The sequence below is a fragment of the Mercenaria mercenaria genome, unplaced genomic scaffold, assembly GCF_021730395.1.
Source record: "Mercenaria mercenaria strain notata unplaced genomic scaffold, MADL_Memer_1 contig_3494, whole genome shotgun sequence".
Lineage (NCBI taxonomy): Eukaryota > Metazoa > Mollusca > Bivalvia > Venerida > Veneridae > Mercenaria > Mercenaria mercenaria.
The window spans coordinates 26,271-51,566 of NW_026461637.1; the positions used below are offsets into that span (position 1 = coordinate 26,271).

The window sequence follows — 25,296 nt, forward strand, 5'->3', positions numbered from 1 at the left end:
GATGAAATAAAGGACTCGTGGTAATACTATACAGACCACCATTAAGATGAATGCCAAGACAGCAGTAACATCGGTCAAATAAATAAAACGTTGAAAAATTCCATAGGTGCTGTTTAACATGTCATTCTAATAGATCTGAACGAACATATAACTGGGAAATGAATATTCTATTCAGAAGGAAAGTGCAGGTTGTTGTAATGCTAAAAAAACTGCTTGTTGGATTGTCATCGTTGGACTTCATTACTAACGTCAATCCTTTCACGCATTTGAGACTGAACACTTAATGTTTTCCAGTGAGAAATGTCTCGACACAGAATTACGTACAATAATAATATGGAGAAAAAAAGGATGAAAAACGTTTTTCACATGATCTATAATTTCAGTGTTGCATTAATTATTTCCGAATTGGAAACATTCAAGAAGTAACATTGCAGACTTGATGTTTATACGCGGTTCTTTTAATTCTCGTGCCACTTTACATATTCGAAGTTTAAAGGTCCATTTGATTTCAATATAATGTTTGTGATTGAATTGTGTATTAAACTTCAAATAAACTTCATAGTTGCATGTTTTGATTTAAGTTTATTCACAGAAAAATATCAATGCAAGTGTTTTATAAAACTGAGTATTTCAGCTTTAGGATGCGATGGACACAGGCGATTTTAAAGAAAAATACTCAAAAAGAGTAACAGTATATCATGGAAATTTTCTTTCAATAAGAACACGCTTCCTAGTCTGATCAATAGAATAATGTATGTAATACATAAGTTTGGTACACTAGTGTAATAAAGCATTGACGTTGACGTTGACGTCATTTATTTCTTGGAGACGTTGGGTGAACTTACTTGGTCTATAATAGGTAAAGATAGAAGAAATTTTGATATTTCATCTAGAAAAAATTTAAAAGGATAAAAAGAATACTAGTATTACATTAGTGTTTTTCCACATTGCATTTATTAAACTCGTTGATCAGAATTGATAAAATGCTCGGCAGAGCCTCGCATTTTACTATTTTATTCAACTCGTTTAATAAATTCAATATGAAAAGACACCCGTGTAATATCCTCTATGTTTTTTTTTTTAAATTTTGTTTTGAGACTTAATTGAAAATTAAATATGCACACGCCACACTGCACAATTTTAACGTGATGGTACATGCATTTTAGCGTCAGATAATCATGAAACTCCCTTTAAAGGCAGAACTACTGATTGAGATTTAGACCAACTTGACTCATTTTAGCTGTCAAAGTGAGAGGTCAGTATTGGATGTTCTACATTTGCGCCAAAGGATTTGAAGGATTTTCTATAAGATCATAAAATTGGTGTAAAATTACACATACAATATATTGTAAGAATAAGGAGGGATCAATTGGTGGCGTTTGAAAGTTTCAAATATCATAAAGCTGAGATAAGTCACCATTCAACAAAGTGATACAGGCTTTTGTCGCGTAGATTGAGTTTTCTGTAAATGTCGACCTCGGAAGTGAGTCATCCGTGGATGACTCAGCTACATATCGTTGGATCTTGAAGTGGCATCCGTGGATGACTCAGTTAAATTACGATGAACTAAGGTGAGCCATCCATGGATGGATCAACTATGAAAGTGAGTCATCCATGGATGTCTCATCTATATAGTAGTCGTTTGAAATGAGTCATCCGTGGATGTCTCAGTATGTCTCTGAAAGTGTGTCATGCAGGCATGGCTCATCTCTGAAAGTGAGTCATGCAGGCATGGCACATCTCTGAAAGTGAGTCATGCAGGCATGGCACATGTATGAACGTGAGTCATGCAGTGGTCTTTGTTCACAGGTGGTCTTTATTCGGGGGAAGGGTCACTTCTCAGTTAGCCATTATCATGCTGATAAAAAAAGTATATTTACAGCTTCTTGCTTTCTTTATGTTCTATGTATTATTTCGGCCGGTGCAAACTTGCAAATTTTCAATCAAGCAGTAATAATTATGTTAGCAATAATGCGAAAGTCGTAAAAATTCGGCGAATTTCAAATATTTTCATGCCGGAACGGTCCAGCTTGGTCGTTATTTGGGGCAAATATGACCCTTGGGAATGAATTAGGCCGGTCGCTGGTCGCGGTCGCCAGGTGGTCGCTATTCACGGACTTTTTATGAGCATTTTTCTACGGGGGGACCGGTGACCGATCGTTGTCGACAGGTGGTCGTTATTCACGGGTGGTCGCTAGCACAAGTTTGACTGTAGATCTATCTCCTTCAAGCTCAAATGTGACTTGCTAAAAATGTCGTTACACTTTGTGTGCCCTATCCCGGATTTCACATAGTAAGACCAGAGTTATTGCTCTTGACAGTCAAAATGTACACAAAAAGGTCCTAAAAATTGTGTTTCATGTACCTCAAAAAGTATATGGAACCGTAAAAGAATTTAATTCAACATGCGAGGTTGTGTACCAGGTGTTTTATTTGAGGTTTCACTCAGTAAAACGAGAATTATGTCCATTGACTTAGTCAAATATATATGCAAAAGGCAGGCAAAATTGTGTAGCACGTATCTCAAAATGTATTTAACTTTGAGGCATGAAACCTTAAATTCAGCCGGTGAGTAAGAATATTTATCATGAAACCGATTATAGCATTGTGCAATTTGTTGTGTATGAAAACACATGTTTATAAATATTAGGTGGGTTAAGTAATAAAAAAATACTTATGTGGATGGAGTGAACATTTTTTAAAAATTTTCTTGAAAACAAGCGCGGAATTATATTATTGTTTTTGTTTTTGTATTTTTTCCTAGTTCAAGCTTACATAATCTAAAATTGTGTAACATGCTGTCCGCTAAATGTTTCATATATTTTCAGGAAATAATTTGTGTTTTTCTCAATATCAGATACTTTCGACATCTGCCAAGAGTTTTGTTTTTGTGTTAATGTATCAATATGTTGTATTTTCTGCATAATTATAGTAGTTTTATTAATTGAGATGCAAAAACAGTAACATTAGAGTGATTTTTGTGTTATTTGTTTTATTATGACATGTATATATTGTTTCTTTTGACAAATATACCCATTTAGTGTTTGTAATAAACTTTGAATATTGAAAAAGAAGCACGGGTACCTATCAATTTTATTTTTCATCTTAGCATGTGATACACTAATCTATAAATATGTCAAATTATAGGGAGATCTGTCCGCTAGTATTAATTGTGGTAAAAACACCTTTAAACGGCATCAAGACAATTTTGGAAAATAACAATTTTCATTCAATAGAACATTTTACAATCAAATCAGGGGAACAGCTATGGGAACAAAATTTACACCTACATATACAACATTGGTATAAGGTATCCTGGAGGAAAAGTTTGACACAGTCTTGGAACAAGCTACATCCACAACATTTGCAACATATAAAAAAATAACTGGAAACGATTCCCAGATGAGTGTTTATTTTTTCATTTGGACTAAATCACAAAACCTACCTGAGCCTTCCCACATCCTGTTAAATAATTTACACCCTTATATAGAATTCACAATAGAAATAGGGGAAACACAATCATCTTTTTTAGAAATTCTGAGTAAGAAAAATGGTTGCCATCTTTCAACAGGTATTTTCTTGAAAACAACATATTCAAAAAATAACTTAGATTTAAATCATGCCACCCTAACCATACAAAATTAAGCATACCATATAATTTAGCAATACGTCTTTGCACAATTGTTTCAGATACTAACATTAGGAAGATACGCTTAAACGAACTTAAGTCATCGCTTCTTAACAGAAAATATCCTAAAACTATCGTTCAAATTGAAATCAGCGAAGCACTTAAACTCCAAAAAAGACACTACTTAAAAAACAAATCTAAACACCTAAAGACACAATACCTTACCTGTCTACTTTCAACCATAAAAAACCCTGAACTATATACAATTATCAAAAATAATGTACCTATAATAATGGCACGCACTAAAATGAAAAAAAAAATCAAAATTTATCCAAAGGAAACGGCAACCACCAAACCTTAAAAACTATTTACAAAAGCTAGATTTATAATAAAGTCTGATAAACGCGGAGTTTTTACAGTTACAAAATGCAAAATAACAAACTGTAGTTTATGCAAACATATAAAAGAAAGCAATTTTAACGGCAAAACATTTATGTAAATGAAAATATGTCATGTGATATAAATATGTATTGTATGTCATCACCTGCAACGGATGTGGGGAATATTATATTGGCCAGAATGGCGATAAATTAAGAACAAGAAGAACTTTTCACGCAAAACAAATTAGAGACACTTCAGCTAGACAAATTCCACTTTGTAAGCAAATAGATATTTGCAGTTATAAAGAGCCAAATTTTCACATGCTCCCATTTCTCAAATTAAAATTAGATAGTACTTCGGCTAGGTTAGCTAAAGACATTTTTTTTAAATGTTTCAAACCAAACCTTAACTGATTAACAGTGACAGTTAAATTCTAAATAATCAAATAACAATACTAATTACGCCCCTTTAAGACAAATAACGTCAGAATAACGTCCCTTATATTAACGTCGTGTTATTACCATAGTTACATTTGTATGTACACTGATGAGCCTGTAATTAAATACTGTAACAACGGCATGTGAAGTCATTATATATATATATAGTTTCTTTTGCTGTTCAGTATATATATACAGGTGAATTTCTTTAAATGTAATGTGATATGAAAAACACAAGTGACTTATAAATCAAAGTTTTTAAATAAATAAATATATATATATATATATATATATATATATATATATATACTGAACAGCAAAAGAAACTATCCAGTTTTATTACTGGGGTATTTTTATTTAAAAACTTTGATTTATAAGTCACTTGTGTTTTTCATATCACATTACATTTATAGAAATTCACCTGTAAGATTTTTAAAAAAAATCAATCAACCGTGAAGTCAGTAGTCCCACAATAGCCGTTTTGCACGAAATTTACGTGCGCCTGTAATTAATAATTTTCTTTGTGAAATGGTATTGTCTTTGGAAAAATTGATAATTGGCTAACTCGAAAAACAGCATAAAGTTTAAAAATATTGTTGGTTGCACCGCACGACTGAATCAAATTTAGCGCGAGTGCAAAATTGGGATATTATAATGCAACTGACGCTCAGAAGATATAGCCTTTAAAACGGCTATTGTGGGACTGCTGACTTCACGACTGATTGATTTTTAAGAATGTATCACGTCAAGATCTTCAAGTGTAATTTTGATATAAAGAAACAATTCAAATTTGAAAAAAAATTTTTATTTCAAAATATACCAGTAATACATCTGGGGCCACTATCTCGAAAACTTATTCGTATCGTAAGTTAAGGTATGATTTACAATAAGACTAAGGTATCGTTATTCAGCTCCAAACACCTCTTAACGCCCTCGTAAAGGGTTCGTAACTTAAGGTATTGTTAGTTAGCCACGCTATCGTAAGTCGTGGATAATCCATTAAGTGACGTCATTTTCGACCATCTGCACGTGTATCTGATAGCCCACACGCTGTCTGTTGCTAAACATCATAGGAAATATATCCACATTAATTAAGTGAACTTTATCCCTTGCTAACGGTATAATGCCTACTAAAAACTATTTACATTACATCAGACTTTATTCCGTAATTAAATAAAAACAATTGTCTAATATTTATTCAGCGATGACTTTTAAAATGTTAGAGTTACGCTCAACTTAAAATCTAAACATTTGGTCACATATACCAAGTTTTGTAAGGAATGTACGATATTATTTTAGACTAGGGTATTTAAAGAACCAATTTCATACATCATTGTATTCAAAGAAACTTTCTACTAAACATCTTTTCAACTGTATCGACTTTGCCTTAAAATACACAACATCTGCACAGGAGTGTTGTCAAAACAATCTACTGCACCAATAAGGCAAAGGACACTGTCGGAGTTTGCAATAAACAATGTCAAACTTTTGATGAGAAGTAGAGTTTCACGCCTTTTTTCTGTGATAAAATTAGTCAGTTAACTGCATTAAATTAGTACATGTATCCCTGGGTTCCTTACAAGTCTTAAGCTGTTCTCCACAAATGCCTGGCAACTCCCCCTCATAAGTCAGAGGTGGAGGTCGAATTGTCTTTAGCCAATAATCACGCAGAACAAGAACGCCTCGCCAGGTATTCGAACCTACTTTGAGATCTTGAGTATTCTATGTATTATGCTAGCGTGTAGCGTTCAATTTTAAAAATAAATGTATCACATGTTTGACGTCGCGGGAGTATAATAAAGCCATTATATAAAAATGATAATACACCAGTCGTTTATAGTATAGGAGACGTTGGTCAAATTGTTTATAATAGTTAAAGAAAGTACAAATTTTAATGTTTCGACAGGAAAAGCTAATATTTGATAAAAGGAATATTTCATTTGTGACTTTCTACATTAAGTTTATTTGACTCGTTGAATACAGTTGATAAAGCCTCGCATTTTATCATTTTATTCAACTCGTTTAATAAATTCAATATGAAAAGACACTCATGTAATATCCTCTATATATCTTTAATCTATATACTAGTAGACGTTTCAGCCTGTTTTTAATCTTGTTACTTCCTCAGGAGGCGACTGTTATTGTGAAATATTTACTGTCAACAATCGAACAGAAGTGGTTCTTTGTAACTATACATATATAGTCTTGCACAATGCAATTCCTTTCATTATTGGTCAGTTCAGAAAACAGTGACGGAAACATAATTCAGTCTCACCAGTTATTACAGTTCACGGGCTAAATGTCTAAGATTCCAGTTATTCTATGATAGGAAATTTCAACTACATGTATTTTAAACGCAACGTATTTCGTACTGCTCTAAAGCTTTATAATGTTTGCGTATTTTCCAGCACCATTTGATGGATATAAACAACCGGTGAATATATACAGCAGTTACTGTGGTAAAAGCCAAGTTTTCGTCATTTATATGAAATACTTTTTGAACTAGGCGCGTCACAAGGTGAGAGTGTGTATTTTCGACTCTCTCAGGGATCATAACTCTGGAAATAGGGGGCATAGACAAACGGAGGTGCGCAATTTCATATCATGATAAAGACTCATGCAAGGTTTCAACAATTTGTATGAAACACTTTTTGAGCGAGGAGCGTCACAAGGTGAAAATATGCATTTTTGACTATTTCAGAGGTCATACCTCTGAAAATATGGGGCAGAACCAGACGAAAAATAAGAGCTGCGCAAGTTCGTATCATGATAAAGACTCATGCCAGATTTCATCTATTCATATCAAATACTTTTTGAGCTAGGCGCGTCACAAAATTCGACGGACAGACCCACGGACGGACGGACGTTCTCACGAAACGGTATTTATGTGACACCCCCATTGTTCTCTCTATTGTTCTATCAGTCACATAAAAAGAAAAAGATCACATAAACAGAACGGAATGAATTACATCAAAGAGAAAGTACCGTTATGAAGTCACTTAACCATCATTTCGCGGGCACGGACAGACGGACGATAGGACGCACAATACCAAATCTATATGCCCCCTCCACTCTGTTGTGGGGGCACAAAACCTGTGCGTTTTCATCTATAAAAACAGATTAAAACATTAAATTTATCCATTTGTACGAAATAAATTCATGTTCGTTGACACGACCGGATGAAAAGACAACTTCAATAAATCTATTTCCGCTAGTTTCAGCGTGGTACAATAAGAAACAAACAGATTCATCTTCAGATAGGTCGAAAAATGTAAGTTTTTATACGTTACGAGAACGCTAAGGGGTGGATTTTTCAGCCACAACTTACGAGGACATTTACGAAGTGTCGTAAATAACGAGGCTTTCGAGATAGAGAAAATATCTGCTACGAATACCTTACGAACCCTTTACGAACATTTTAGGACTGAAGGTACCTTCGAGATAGTGGCCCCTGGATAATTTCTTTTGCTGTTCAGCATATATCTATTTCTGCTTGTAAAAACTACCGAGTCAACTATTTCTTTTTAATCACACCACGAGTGACCTGCAGATCTCGATATCAAAAGAATAGTGCATAACATAAGCAGCCCATTCATGTTAAAGATCAAAGCGGTACACCGAAGTTTAAGAATTTTGATTGACAGGTAGAAGCGGTTACATCGGGATGTGATGAAGAACTGTGTATTCGAAATATTAGGAGTCTTATGAATTTATTTCGCCAGTTAGGGTCATTGGATTAACAGGATGTTTTAACTTTTATAAATTATTAGGGTAAGAAAATTTTGTTTCTGTAATATTTTGACACGTTTATTTGCCTTATGAAATATCAGAATAGTTTTATCCTCGGGGCAGAAGATTATGCAGTGAAAAAAAACAAGGGTTTGAAACTGAAAGTAATAATTGTTTGAGAAATTATAATTGTCAATTACAATGTAATAAATTTACGATTGTAACATATTCTCAATTGACAGAATGACATCATCTTGCGATCAGTCAAGTCGTTGATTCTAACATTATTTTGCGATGTCTGACAAATCAATTTAAAAAAGAATATAATTACATTTCCCCTCGATTTTTCTCACTTTTTTATTGGTAAACAATTGCTTCACATACTAGCGAACTTACAGGAACAGAAAATTATCCAAGTTAAAGGTATTTTAATGCAAACGAGTGCTCTTCCTTCGTTATTGATAATAGTGGGATAATTTTAACAATCTTGTCAGAAGACCTTCCGATGATGCTACATACAAAATATAAGACCTCGAACCTGTGCTTTTGTACCAGAAGATTTTTTAAAAGTTTTATTTCGTTTGGTTGCCACGGCAGCCAGAGTTCCATATGGAATCAGATTCTTTGAAAATGATGAAAAGACGACAAACAAAGAAACATCCTTGTGAAGTTTCATTAAAATTGGCCTGGTGGTTAAGGAGATGTTGAAAGGAAAGAAAGAAAGTGTGGCTGGAAGCTGGACAGACGATGTATGGACGGACAGAAGACGGACGGTTAGTAATCACAATAGCTCACCCTGAGCATAAAAACATGCCTGAGTCGAGAATCAAACTTTATTAATAAGACAGTTTAATTCCGGTATCCCGTTACAGAGCCTTTTCAATTCTGAATAAGATAAATAAACACAGCTTATTCTTATGTGTTTCCATAACTAATAATCAGTCAGTAACTATGTTTAAAAGCCTTCTTTGGAAATGTAGCAATAGTTAAAAAATATCCATTTTGTTGTTCCTTTAATTTGCTGATTCAATTCTTCCTTTATTATAGAAAATTTCAGCTTCTTCGTTAGAGATGAAGAGCTGCTAGTCTTCTTCTTAATATATCTTCACCGTTGTTCATGAACGTCTCTTTTATAAAATTTTCACATTCAAATTTTGTTTCTGCCTTTTCTCCTGAAGTGAAGATTCACTAACACATTTTTTTCTATGTTCTATCTTGTTTTCAATTCCTTGCCTGATTTGACCTTCACACCCTTAAAGAATTTAAAAAAAATATAGTTTCTTGTAAACAAATTATAATTAAATATTTAATAATCCAAAGACAAGCTGAATTTGAGGACAGTCTGTGAAAAAACACAAGCAAATGAAACACTATCATTACAAAGCCAGGAATAATTTATATACTATTTTCTTATTGACTCTCTTTAAATATATCTTAGAGAGACAGAGAGAGAGATTTTCATTACTTGTACCCGTTTAAGCTGTGTGAACTGAAGATCATAAGGTGTCTGGTGTATTTACAAAATGAAACACCTCAAATTGGCAGAAGAGGGACTAGACCCCAATGCTCCTGTTAGCAAAGCAAATGCTGTACATATATATACGAAGTCTAATGTTCTAACAGTAAAAAGGGAAACTAGCACTGGAATGTTTTACACGTACATGAACAAACAAACAAATGAGGACACCAATTGAAAATTGGCCTACAGCTGAGGCCAGTGTGTGAGGAAACACACGAATCTGAGACAATTTATTGTTGGTAAAAATATTTTGCAAGTTTGTATTACATCAAATCATAAATGAATGGGTCTTAACTCTGGAATCAATGATGGGATCTGGTCAGTTTTTGAAAGGAACCGAGATATTATGCCAATTTAAGTTGTGTGCAGCTTGATTAGAGCTGATTGTAAAATGTGGTCTCCATCGTGTTAACTAGCCAAAAATAGCAAATATTGGCCCTTTAAAGTAAATACTTGCAAGTTACTTGGGGATAAATTTGAAAAGCATAACATTCAAAACTTGAACTATCTTTTATCAATAAAAACTGGTGTTTCCTCACTGTGAAATTCTAAAACAAGTATGTTTTCTGGTATAGAATACAGAATCTAAGACCTCAGACTTTGATCCATAAGAGATTTTTTTCTTCTTACAATATTGTACTGACACCTAAACTGGTGTATCATCATTCAATGTTTAAATTGCGAAATTTATAAATTGCAGGTAGAGGTAAAAATCTTTTCCTGGTCCAATTTGATGAAACAAGCTGCTAAGATATTTTGATAATTCACAGCTATCACCTCAATCAAAATATAAGTGATTCAGAAGTTATTTTTATGTTATTGTTGCTAAAGTACTACAAGGGGTAGGGGTAAATGATACAATATTTGAATCATTAATAATCAATACTTGTCTAACAATATTACTATGTCCGTTTCATTTTATCTTCCTCAACAGGTTGATATGTCATTTTTCGAGGCAATATCGAGGCAATATTAAACAAACAGCGAAATCCATAGATTTACAGCCAAAGCATACCTGCCGATTCTTTTATCTTCTGTATTTCCGGTTTTTTCCGACCTTACTTTATATTGACAGAAGTTGATAACATGAACTCAAAGCAAGCAAAATACCAGAAAGAACACTGTATTTAACCTTTCAAGTATGATTTAATAGATAATGTATTTACCTTTCAATATGTTTTTATGGTATAAAATATTGTAAAATGACTCAGATGACCGCCGCCATTGTGCTTTGGTTTCCCATGCATAGCAGTGTGTCCCTGTATTTAGGGACCACCTGCTTAGCCTGTTTGATACATGTAGGACCATGTCTTAACACAAGGTGGCAAGCATCTTTATCCAACAGGACCTGTCGGAAATAACTTATGATTTTATTAGTCACAAACGAATCAGGCAGACCCATAAACACTTTTTCCGCAATTGTTGCTTGTCTGCATAATCATCCAACGACTCGCCTTCCCTCTGGCAACCCCATTGAAACTGTGTTTGAGCTGCTGCCGGCAACTCTTGTTTGCTTCCAGCTTACTACGTAAACTCTTATACTAGTTCACCTCACCACTACCATGTATTGTTACATAAAGGTCCATGGCCTTGTCAGTAGTGACCCACAGAAGCCATCTTCTTTTTCAACATCAGGCCATCAGCATGCCTCATCATATCTGGTAAACTTCTGTTCAAAAGCTTCCCAGCTGCCGTTACCAGCGAAGGTCAGATGTTCAGGCAAGGAACTTATCGTTTTTCTTGTCAACATACTATAGTCGGCTCCTACCCCCATACCGGGTGATTGCCTACAAGCATTTGCCCTACAATCACCCCCATAAGGGATGCTAATTTAACCAAGATCGAACCTTAACTTCGTTCTTTGTATCGATACCTTACTCCTGCCCGCCAGTATTATAGGTAGAAATTCAGCCGGAGTTTTGAACAATGGCTTAATTTTCCTAGAGGCTACTGCAGGCATACATGCTCTGGAGGCACCGTGGTTAGTAAGAACCTTGACCTAGTACGAGCACCTTTGGCCTTTTTACGTGACAACGTACTGGATTCATTCTAAGATTCAACCTCGTTATCACTGTCATGATGTATCCATAATTTATTCCGGGTAAGATAAATTTTATCAAACTCAGACTCCGTAAATGTTTCACGACACTACACGGACACAGTTTCCAATGTTAGATTCAAAGTCGCTTCCCGAACGGATAAAAGTGACCTGGCAAATTTTTTCATGAATGCCCAGTTGCGTCATCAATTGCTCAAGGGTCGCAAGAATAATTGGAACCACTTGTTCACTAACACAAGATGTAACTAACCTACCTTCTGGACACCATTATTGTTACATCTTCAATAAACATCAATGACAAAATGTTCTGTAATTTCAATTCTACAATAATGATAAAATAAAAAAACAAACTTTTAAGGAGTTGAGAAAGACCACCGAAGGAAACTACATTGCCGGCTATACGGAATTCCGATGGCGCATTCGCAGACAGCTACCCACGACATTCGAATAATTATTTCAATTATTCGACAAATTACACTTGAATGAGTGTCTTAGACCAATAACGTAATCTTCTGAACACAAGAAGGTCTCACCTGGTCCCTTATCAAACACTAATCACAAACGTTTTTTGACTGGCAACTTGGCAACCATTTACTTTTTGATAAAAATGGGCTCTAAACTACCGCTGCCACCAATCTTGTACTTGGTGGACATTAAGTTTAGTCCAGAACCACTTGCTAATAGCTGATAAAGTTGATCAATAGACAGGATTACATCGGTTAGGCTATCCTCCCGTAGACCGGACTAGATCGTACGCAGGTACTATTACATATTAAAAATGCCTTGTGTTGTTGAATGTTAAAAATTGCGATCGGTGAGCTATTAAATGAGAAAAGCATTTTCTTTTTCAGAGACGTTTAGAAAAATTGAACCAGACATTACCCATTTGTGCTCAAATGTGGAAAAAAGTAACCAAAATGAGCGTTAGGACAACAAAAACTTCATCAAAGTGTGTCTTAAAACTATTCCTTATCTTAACTTTTGTTGTGTTTGTACCTATAATGTTACCGTCGCTAAGGAATGGAAACACTCGAATCGTGGATAAGAGATCAACCATGCAAGATGTTATGAAAGATATTAAGCTGGAACTAAAGATGCCTTTGTTTGTGCCAATTAAAACGAAAGAAATGCAGAATAAAGTGTTTTCTATTGCAAAGTTTCCATTTCTTAATTTCACTTCTTTTAGTTTGGAACCAAAGACAGATTGCACAAACTTGCAGCTGATAGCATTAATCCATTCTTCACCCTATCACTTTGAACGTCGTGAAACGATACGGCGAACATGGACAAACCAATTTTACTTTTCAGTGTTTGGGCCTGTTAAAAGAATTTTTCTTTTCGGGACAGTCGATAACGATCATTTGCAAAGAGCTATTTCAACTGAACATCATATTTATGGTGATATTTTGCAAGGCAATTTCATTGATAATTACTACAATTTATCATTTAATACTATGACTGGATTAAAATGGATTATAAACAGATGTAATAATGTTCAAACAGTGATGAAAGTTGATGATGATATTGTTATTGATATGTTTAGATTTCTCAACAATACAGTTTTAACTTTAGTTCACAAATCAAGACAAGTTTTCTGCCGTTACAGCAGAGGTAAAATCTTTCGAAACTCTAAGTCCAAATGGTATTTACCTGACAGCTTATTTGCAGGAGAAACAAAATACCCTAGTTACTGTGAAGGTAAACTTGTTTTAATGACGTTTGATATCATATCGTCTTTGTATAGTGTTGCGTTGGATACGCCATATTTTTTCATAGAAGACGTGTTCATGTATGGTTTAGTAATGAACAAAATAGAAGGAGTATCATTTTTACAATTAAAATGGGGTTCTGATATGATACTTAATGGTTCTGCGGCAAGGACATGTCTTATGAAGAAGAAACATAATTGCAGTGTTTACGTAGCAGGCGTGTCGTCCGATGAAGAAATGGAAGAATTGTGGTTTCTCTTTAGACAAAAATTCATGTCAGATCACCTCTTCAATTAAGCATTTTTTATGTAAGCATGATCAAAATTATACTGAAATTCAATTCCAAACACTTTCAAATACATTAAAAAGAACATTTGAATATCTGTAACGTTGGAATTTAGTTTTAGAAAATTATTGACAGGTATATTTTTTGTGAATTGTGATTTAAGTTCTAAGTCAGTTCATTTACAATAACTCGTTTTAAGAATTTTGCATGGGTTTTGCATGGGTTTTGAAAACTCTTCTGAAACATTTCTTTACAAATCATGAATAGTTATGCTCCGTTTTGGAAAATGAATTATAGAGGATAATGGTTTACCAAAATGCTAGCAAAAGGACTAGAAAAGGCATTATAGTTATTCGCTGGTTGGATTTTCTGTGCAATCTCTGTTGTAAACTTTCCTGAGACGGTCTTTTAACTCGTTTCATTAACGATTGTTTGTGTGATCGTGCAACCAAATGATATCTAAAGGGGAAACAAGAATCCAGAATCGTTCAGTCTATAAAAAGCTTGTTTGGAGTTCCCAATAAGTGGATTGTTCACCAAAAATAATAACCACCAATGCCGCAGTCTATTCTTTAACATTAAAATATATTTTTCTTTACAGTGATTAAAATGTAATGTGCTCATGTAAATAACTGTTTGATGCTATGTTGATCAGTCTTAAATATTCACTGAGAATTGATTATTTATTAACTGAAAAAATATCCTTGAGGTCACACTTACAGATCAGAGATCAAGGCAGTCAGATATTAGCTTTATTGTAAATGTGACATGCATGAAGCACCTTTTAGCAGAAATTATTGTACAACAAGATTGTGTTCAAAGGGTCAGGGTCACATTTCAGGGTCAAAGTTGGTGCCTGATTCACTTAAAATAATAATGCACATCATCACCTTTGTAAAATCAGATATTCTGAAAATTGATTAGAAAAGTTTCAAGGAATATTTTGCAAAATTTGCTCATTGTACATGTAGTTTTGCATGAAACATTATTAGACAGAAACCAATTTTTGTATACCATTTTAACAAAGAAATTTATATTTAGTTTAAAGTATATGCAAGAAAGAGTGTAATAATCTCCGCTGACTAATATGCATATAGATATATGTGTGGGTAAAACGTCAGTGAAAATGTTAAGTTGGTCAGTGAAAGTACATGGAATTTCATTTGTCCTTGTTGATGGTATCTTTATCTCTGGAAAGGACTTCAATGCATCTTTGCTGATTGTCTGATTCTCTGGTAGACAAAGGTCTGACGCTTACTTCGCCTCTATATGGCACTTGTTACAGACCTTACAAGCTATATTGCTATGTACCGAATAATATTTTCAGTGCAAAATGATTTCCTAAGAGATTTTGTTTTCAATTTCATCACAACGCCCATCCCAAGCGCAAATACATTAACAAATAAGCATATTTTTAGCAAATAAGGTGGTCGTCAGGACATACATAAGGATTTCACAATGTATTCTGCTATTATTATTTAAGTTTTCTTTAAATCACACACCAAACCGAAGATTCTACAATAATTGTTTAAGCTGACAAAAACAAATCATTTCCATACACAAACTATATTTTGTACAGACAGGCATACATATGCTGTTAGTTTTATTTCGAACGTTTGGGTATTATTTTCTATGAAATTTGTAAATGCAAAATAAATGTATTAAACGTAGTGTTCTCCTTTTTAGTACATCTTAAATCAGATGTGCCCGATTGGGCAACCAACGGAAAAAAATCATAGTCATTAATAAAATTGATTCATCTATATTGTAAAATAAGTTTGAGCACAATATCTTTTTTTCCAAAAGTCAGTAATTGTTTTAACAATGGGGCAAAAGTTATCATTTATTATTATTTAAGAATATTTTAAAAGTTAAGATAGCCGCTTAGATATCTTAAATCTTAGTGAAAAGTGCATGTTTCTTAGAAATTTCTTAGCAAACTTACGTTTAAAAGGTTTTGTGAAAAGGATTTAAGAATGTTTCTTACAACTAAGCTGGAAATTGTTAAAACTCAGAAAATTCTTAGATTTAAGAAAAAACATAATATTTAAGAATTTGTTTTTATCTTAGTTGCTTCGTGAATACGGCCCCAGATTATTTTCTATTTTTTTAATTGTATTATCTCGAGATTGTAGTCTTTAACTAAATTTTGAGTTTTTTAACGTCGATCGCCTCGAAACAGAATCACTGAGTTTATTGGGGTTTCCAAGATTAATTATTTAATGTCCTTTTATTGTCATTTTTTTGTATCTGTGGATCTATGATTCTCTTTTAACATACTTGAATTGTTGTCTGGCAGCATATCTACTTAAGTTAGTATCACATTTAGTTTTCGAGTCGTCAGGTCTTAAAGATGTAGTATTATTAAATATTCCTATTTATATGATTAAAATAAAGTATTATACAACTTTCCATAATAGCTTCTAACAATTAGTTTTCTTGGCTTATCGAAATAAAGAAAGTCATATTTTTTGTTGCTTCTTTGTATTTGTCTTTGTCAATGTTCTGTTATTTTGATATCATATCTGTTTTATTTTTACTTGAGCATTCAAAAAAAAAAAAAAAACAACAACAAAAAAAACCCTAATAATAATAAAATAAAATGAGAACAATTAAGTCCTGTATCGTTTTGAATTTTGTAAAATGACTGATTAAGGAGGCCGGTTACCTTGTTACCAGAAGCAATTGTATTTCGTGTAAGTTAATGTTTTAGCTGCTAAAATCTCAAGTTCGTTTATTTATATCCCATTGAGTTTTATTTAGGTTTTAAGAACATGACCTTCAACATGTTTTTCATATTAAAATAGGAAGGAAAATACGGATAAACCTTTCAGTGTATTTCGATTTCACTATTATCAGTATAAATCTACGCAGCATTTAATTTTATCAGTATGCGCGTTAGCTTTCTAAAAAAAGTTTAAAAACTTTCTGTCGCGGGGCTCGTGTTTCCATGGTATTGGATTGTCTGTCATTTTTAAACAACTACGCAGGGAAACGTTTTTTGTTTTCTTTTTTTCTACGGCTTCAGTGCCATTCTGTTAATGATCAACATGGAATATTAGGGTAATATTATAAGCAGAATACTCAACATTTTACATTGTACCATACTTATCTTAACTTTTAAAGTTACCATGGCAACAGATACGTTAAGAATATCATATATCCTGCTTTTTATCGAAGTTTCTTTGAAAATTATTAAATAAAATTACTGTTCTCGTTTAAAGACGTATCCGGGAGTTGTCAATGCAGATCTTTTTGCGCATTCACTTTTAACTTACAAAGAAGGGAAATTTGAATTAGTGGAGAGAATTTTTTTAAACTTTGCAAGATCATAGAGCATCATATTAGAAACAAATTTATGAAAAAATTGGGGGTCCCCATGATACTTTTTGAGCAAGGGCAGATAACGCCAAATCTAGCAAACTTATTTCATTTCACATTATTTTTGTTATTACATTTCCAGTCATTAAGCAAATTTTTTTACCATTCTACAAAACAGAATTGTTGCTGTATTTCATTGAGTAAACATTCTGCATTTGTCTTGAAAATAGGGGGATAATTTGAATACATTTTTATTTGCTTGCGTAAGCGAATATGGAATAAGATTCGTCTCATAGAAATAAAGAAACAAACACAAATCGGAAATCAATTAAAGTGTAACTAACCATTACATTGAGTTATCTGCCCTTGAAAATGATCTAAAAGAGCAAAAAACTCGCATTTAGAGGCAGATAATTCCAAAAAAATTGTTTCTAATATGATGTTCTATGATCCTGCAAAGTTTAAGAAAATTATCTCCGCTAATTGCGATTTTCCTTATTTTGCCTATATAACAACTCCCGGATACGTCTTTAATGTAGCTTCAAAACATTTTATTTCTAAAGTAAGTAATATGTTCATATTGTTTGCATTTATTTGAACAAATTTCAAAGCTTAAAATACTTACAACAGTACTCCTCACCTGACATTTCAATGGAAAAGTCGTTGTGCTTGCAATTATGATTCTCATGACTAATGTTGAAATAAAAATGAAAAGCTGAAGTTGTAAAGTGTTCTCATGCTATATTGTGAATGACCGCTTTGGTAGGTATGAGGGAGGTGATGGCTTCACTTTTATTAGCACTAACGGATGTAGTGTCATAGATTATTATATTGTGACGAAACATGTGTTTGATATAATCACATTGTACGAGATCAATTCTTGCACTGAAAGTAGTCATGTTCCTTTATCGTTGACCTTTAAGATAGACCGAGGTGATATACTTGTAAATAATAAACGTACTGATATGTTTTATGACCTAAATCAGAATAATTATGAGGAGTATTTAAATTGTTTATCTGAAAACATCCAAAATGGGTAATTTACAAATCTAGAAACTATGTTGTCAGATGACAGATATTCTTTTCAAATATATTATATATATATATAATGGCAGAGGCCATGTCTGTGAAAGCGAAGAAGGTTCTTATGTAATTTTTTGTTCTCTTCAACATTTATCTTGTTTGCCATATAAAACGCATGGCAAGATTCCGTAGCTCTTTTACATTATTTAATGATAGAGAAAGGTAGACATTATAATATCTCCGTCTGAAATAAATTCTGTAGGTCAGAGACCATCAATTCAGTGTACAGTGTTACCTGATATTAAGCAAACTCCTCATTGCGACTAATTCCCCTAACGGTACATTCAATCACGAGAAGTTTAACCAGATTTGATTTTTTTTTTGTAACTTTTAATTGCATTATTCTAATCAAATGGTAATATCCGCGCACATGTTTAAATAGCAAATAACAAATTGAAGTGATTTTTGTCAAACATATCTTTTGGACGCTAATTTTGACAAATGAAACTGGCTTCCGGAATTTGTTTCCGTGTTCTTAGTTTTGATCATTGCTCTTAAAGAAATTGTCAACAAACAAAAGGCTCTCTAACACTGGAAATCACAATTTATGTCAGATGTTTACTTTGTAAATGCATGCAATTACCACAAGCGTGAAATATACGAGTAGTTTATTTGAATAGAAATTCATAAGAAAATATCTTTTGTGATAAGCACTGCCAATGTAATAGATATTTTATTTGTCTTGTTTTTTTCCGCTCATATTTTTGTGAATATCGTCATTTAAAGCAGGTATTTTATTCCCTGTAAGTGGTATTTAACCGGAACATTAGTATAATCGGACATGTAAAATACTCTCTTTTAGCTAGCTTCTGCGAATGTAGAAATATGAATTCAATATTCATAATTGATGTTGAAAAGTAAAATTAACATAAACATCGACATCACTTTAAACAGATCTATACAATTATTCTGTTTATTATTTCAGTCACAAGTAGACGGATATAAACGTCATGGATAACAAACTGCATCAATTTTTGCTCTAGAGTAGAAACCATTCTAATCAGAAAACCCCTCTAATTCGAACTTAATACTTATCGGGAAATTCCACTTTTTAAAAAAAATCATACTCTTCAGAATTCAAGTTTGGTCCTGTGGCAGTAAAAACGAAAATCATTCTGTTTGGAACAGTGAACGTTATATGCCTGATATTAAAATCACCCGTTGTATATCAGTAAATTACTGAATGAAAATAATACAGTAATGTTATGTATTAAATTTATTTCACTAATCTTGCTACCGATCAGACACTCTCTTACCGCTCTTGTTCTTTTATTATCATTTATTCTGTATATTTTCTTTAGCTCATATTATAACATATATTTTGAAAAATGATAAATATTTGAGTAGTTTCAGGAATTATCTCATATGAACGAAATACCTGGGACAAGCTTCTAGTGAGTGAATATAACTTGCATAGTAAATCGCGAGTTTGTGCGTTGGTCTTGTAGGAATTGAGACTGAGAATAATGATAATAATAATGATAATAGTAATAAAAGCATACGCAACGCACGTTAGAGCATATATTAACGTCCCTCTTATGCAAAGTAATTCAAAAACAATTTTAGTTAGTATATATTCTGGTGGTCTGTGTAAAAATAACGTGAACATTTTATATATTTTACAACGAATCAGACTTTACATCTTGAAAGTTCGTTATAACTACCATTTAATTTATGTTTCTTTTTTATAATTCAAGGAACGAAATGAAAAACGACACCGAAACACCGGTTAAATCAACATTTTCGCGGAAATTAAATAACGGCCCTTCCTTCTTAAGTATGTTCACAATAAGCACTTCTATAACAGACGGACTTCAGAAAAATAAGCAAGGATCCAAACAATTTAAAAGCAATAAACTTCTGACACACATGTATATATCTTTAAAAGATCTGGCCGCAGCATTTGTGTTAAAACGTATAGCTGTTTCTTTTTTCTTTTTTTTCTTTTTTTTTGCCTTAAGGAAAGCTGGATATAATAATACCAACATGAGCAACAAAATATTACTCCGGGTATTTTGATATAATAAATAATTCTCTGGATAAATATTACATATTTAATGTTTATTCATATATTTATAATTGCCGCTTTTTTCTATATAAATTTACTTACTGGCAACATAACCTAGATAATAAACAAGCTCATTTCGGAAAATGTCTGTCAAATTGAATGTTCTTTTATTATTGAAACAATGCACAAGTATAAGAGGGTATATTTTACATATTACGTCATGTCTGTAGGTGTAACTTATCTTTTTCCTTTGTATCTGATTGGCTGAAATAGAGGACCCTTTTAACTTTGTGCAAATGCATGGGAGTGGTATAATATAACGGGTCAAGCTGTGTTTTACTGGCGTTGAACCAATATCGTTTAATTATGTTTTCTACAATCTAAATGTTGATGAAACAGCTGTAAATATTACATTTTAAGGGATTCACAAAATACACGCTGCTTTAACACACTGGAATAATTTACGGCGTCAAACGCTTGGAGTTAATATATCTTTAGTTAATACATGTAGCAAAATAGTAATGTTGCCGTTTTTATGATTTATTTACTCATTGAGTATTATGAATTATTAAAATTAATTTCTGTATTCAAGAAGAACAGTTTGCAGAATGAAACACATATTCACAAAATACATCAAAACATAGCTGACCGAAAAAAGTCAGTTTCTGTTTGTAAATGTGAATGCATGAAATGCAAAGCAAACATTCTGTAGGCATTGTTTCAGGTAACTCAATGGAACTGATTGTTTCTTCTCTGCCTACCCCCAACCCCTACTCTCCCGCCCCTATGTACTCCGTGAACTTATTTTTTCATGAAAAGCATAACAATATTCAAAAGGAGGTCAACTCAATTTTAAGTCTCTCAAAGTGTTGAAATATACAGTTTTACCCTTACTATGCTAAATTGCTATAATGAACTTGTCCCAATTTCAATTTGGACGGTACTATTCACTGTTACAAGGGAACGCTGACAGAATTGCGAACAGTGTAGATCTTGATCAAACTGCATTGATGTGCAGGCTGTTCAGTGCAGGCTGATCGTGATCTACACTGGTCGCAAAGGCAGAATCAGCCGGGTCCAGCATTGTATAGGTTAAGAAGTTATTCTTGTTATCGGAGTAATGAAATTAAACTTTAGTTTATTGGTATGTTTAAAAAAAATCTGAATACGTTGAAAATTTAAACGTAAGGTACTGTAAATAAGACAGGATTTAGAAAGCGAAATTTCTATTTGCTGTGATCTGTTATATTTTATTGCGTCGTATATTGGTCGGTGCTACACAGTCGGCCTGGTGTCGTATGATCACTAGGTAAGGAACGCGCATTGCGTATTATCCCACAGTCATTGTGCAAGTGAAAGATAATTATCTAAAGAGAAATAAAAGATTTTTTGACGTATTTAAAGTTTCCGGCTCATATTCCTTTCAAGAAACTAAGTTACGACTGTGATTGAAAAGGAAATAAATTATGTTGAAATGAAAACAGATTATATTAAATCAATAGTAAATAATTATCGGCTCTTCTGATACCCGATCCCATTTTAATTTGATAAATAATACTGTTCTTCGCGGCGTTGACTTGTCTTTTTTTGTGCTGCACAAATATTCTGTTTTGATGAATGCGAAGCAGTAACATAGAACATGGAGCTATATGGTATTTTTCAATCTTCTCTCCAACAAAACTATGGATTTCTTCTGTCTCTCGCTTAACAAACATTATTCACATTCAAAGTATATATCAAAAATATATAAAAAATATAAGACATAATATTCGATAGCATTTTGGGGCGATTAATCCAAATACTAGTACAAAATGGATTTATCTGAATCATTTCAATATTAACATAAATCTTTTTTTTTTACATAATTTTAAAAAATAAGGACACAACAATGAGTCGCACACATGCCGTTGGTGTGTTTTATGAAAAAAACAGCTTTCGGATACACAATTACTTAGCCGTAAAAAGCGACATTAAAACGTTAAATGTACGGCATTCCGTTAGGGCCATCGCCTTTGAATGTGTTCATCTGAAACGCGATACTCGATGGTACGAAGATGATAACGCGAAATCACCAAACTACGATAACGAAAACTCGACAACACCATGACGAGAACGCGATCATGCGATAGTATGATCGTACAGTCGCGTTTTCACATTGTAATATCGTATCGTGATTTCGCAATTTCATTAACGTACTGTCAGGTTATCACCATCGTACTGTCGCGTTATCATCATTGTACTGTCGCATCATCATCATCATCGTACTGTCGCGTTATTACCATCGTACTATCACGTCATCATCATCATATCGCCTTCCGGTGCCTATGTGCATAGAAGAATTCCACCAGCAGAGTGCATTTAGTTTTCTTTTCTTTTTTTTGTGACATCTTGGCACCCATGTTGGAGCCCGGGCGACCCTAAGGGTCGGGTTTGAGCCTTGCGCTATACCTTTATGAAAGTAATAGAAAGAGCATTGAAACTCGAGGGTAAACGATTTGTACGAGGGTGCGTAGCCCCCGAGTATAAATCGTTTACCCGAGAGTTTTAATGTTCTTTCTGTTTTGAATCATAGCCATCCATTTATGGTTGTTGTAGGCGTTCCACATTGCCATATACAGCAGTTCAGTGAGTACTTAAAATCCTTGCTTTACAAATGTGTAAAGCCCAGGTAAAATAAACCAATGCTAGAGTAGAAAATCAATAAAATACAGTTCGCTGCCTACTGTTCCAGACACGCTGGCATAGTTTTCTATGCAACAGTGCGGTAACTAGCGTGCGGGTATTAAATACCTGCACACTTTTAGTTACCTCACCTTGTACTCAGTGTATATGGATTACCAGCACCAAATTTGTTAAGAAAAACACCGAGCTATGATACAACAGTTCTTGATTAGTTCTACAAATGCATGTAGCTTTTATTACGATATCTTAATGTACCTTTGTAGTAATATTTCATTGAAAATGACTGATTTATGAAAAAAAAATACATTAACAGCATTTGACCTAAATTACCTCGACATTCGACAATTCCGCGATATTTTCATGATAGACGGTAGTGTTTCGCTTTGAATGTCGTGTGTCATGGTTAAGCAATTTAAGTCGACAGTCACAATTTCAAGACATTTGCGCGATATGATATCGAGTGTCGTTGTACATTGTCGTGTGTCTCGTTGAATGTCGTGTGGCATGTTCTTAGGGTGACACACGACAATCAACGCGACACACGACATGACACAAAACATTCAACATGACACACGACACGATACTCGACAATGAACAACGACACGCAATTTTTACAGCCACATTTTTTTGCAAAAACCTGAAGTGACAATGATACATTCAAATGTTTAAACGCCGTGTGTCGTTGTACATTGTCATCCGTCACGTTGCAATGTCGTGCGTCGTGTCATGTGTCCCGTTGATTGTCATGTGTCGCCCTCAATAAATCACCTCGACATGCGATAACTCCGCGGCATTTGCGTTGAATGTCGTGTGGCGCGTTCTTAGTGCCTCAACGAGACACACGACACGACACACGACATTCTACGCAACACACGACGTGACACTCGACAATGAACAACGACACTCAATTTTTACTGCAATATTTTTTGCCGAAACCTAGCGCGACAATGAGACATTCAAATGTTAAAATGTGTGTCGTTGCACATTGTCTTCCGTCGCGTTGCAATGTCGTGCGTCCTGCCCTCAAAGGGCGACACATGACATTAAATGTGGCACTCACCGGATTCCGTAACCTATGGTTAATATGTGCATTTTTCCATTCAGATTTCAATTAAATGCTGATGATGTAATTCTTTCCTACCTGTCGGAGAAAGTATACCTTTGTCCAAGCACGTGCCAGGGATAGATATTCCTGTCTTTCCCAAGGAAAAAAAGTCTTGTCTAAAACAGCGTGCACTCCGGTGACGTCAAATAGTAGACCGTTTCGGCGTAAATAGAAATGTACACGACTACGTACATGTATACGTAGTTCGACCAATTTCTAGGGGGTTTCTCAACGCACTGGACACATTTTAAATAGCAGTGATTTTAACGAATAATTCAGCTGGATAAATACAAAGTCAAAACAGGAAGATAGGTAATTAAAAGTCTTGTATGAACCAACAGTGCGATAAGTAAGATCAGATCTTTCTCGGGTGGTCAAACAGAGATGTGCCATGCCTATGAGACTTGGTAATATTAACTAATGGTACGTTATTCGTTCTTGTCTAAAGAAACTTGATGTTGATAATTTATACCAAGTTTTATTTGACCTTTATGAGAACAGTTAAAGGAACTGAAAACGACGGACGACGGACGACGGATATCACATGCCTCATGGGTCTTCGACAAACGGGGAATTAAAACACTGCTGGTGGTAGTTCTGTTCAGATTCAATAATTGGTAGACGTACGGCTACTAGAAAATAAGAAGAGCCGGCAGATTTCGCTTAGATTCGTTTTCCCTTTATTTGCATACATAGAAAATCTGGTGCGAAACATGAATCTATATAAATTTTACAATAAATTTGCGAACCTCAATTTTGTGCAATTTGCCAGCCATAATTTTAGCTCTTCTCTAAACAGTATCATATACAAATAAACAGGCATCAACATTTATAAATGGATAAAAGGCATATGTGAAACAACAGTAATGCACAACAAAAACTTACTACGGTGTAGCCGCTTAGCTCAAAAATAAATTTTGACAGTTAGTTTAAAGTGGCAACTTAATTACTGCACGAGAAGCGACGACTAAATATATGTGGATATCCTTGCTGAAATAAACGCCAAATTATAACAATATTGTCTTTCATACTTAATGTGTAGGATATGGATTAAAAACAGAATACCTGTATTTATTAAGAGTGAAGCGAACGAATGTCTTAATATTCTAGTATATTCTTTGATACTTGTTGCCAGATTATAACATTTGTATTGCAAACTGACTTTGGCTAAGAGGCAGTAGTGCATCTTTTAAAAGTACTGCAATATTCATTGAGAGAAAAGCGAGTAAGTAAAATGTCTTATGAGATTTTAGAATATTTCCTGACTGAGACAAGAATACTAATATGATACTAAGATGAATGTTGCAACCGGAATACATAATCGAATTTTTAAACAACTATGAAAAGAC

General features: G+C 33.8%; 1 protein-coding gene across 1 annotated transcript; it reads left to right on the plus strand.

Moving 5' to 3' along the window:
- The first annotated feature begins 7,367 nt into the window (after nt 1-7,367).
- On the plus strand, nt 7,368-17,789 carry LOC123566043 (beta-1,3-galactosyltransferase 5-like). The gene is made up of 2 exons (XM_045359865.2): nt 7,368-8,217; nt 12,605-17,789. Exon 2 carries the CDS (start codon nt 12,650-12,652, stop codon nt 13,757-13,759), a length of 1,110 nt encoding a protein of 369 aa, XP_045215800.1. The 5' UTR covers nt 7,368-8,217; nt 12,605-12,649; the 3' UTR covers nt 13,760-17,789.
- Nucleotides 17,790-25,296: the final 7,507 nt, after the last annotated feature.

Bases quoted from the DNA above. Each gene is read 5' to 3' on its own strand.
- LOC123566043 (XM_045359865.2), top strand. From the start codon at position 12,650: ATGTGGAAAAAAGTAACCAAAATGAGCGTTAGGACAACAAAAACTTCA.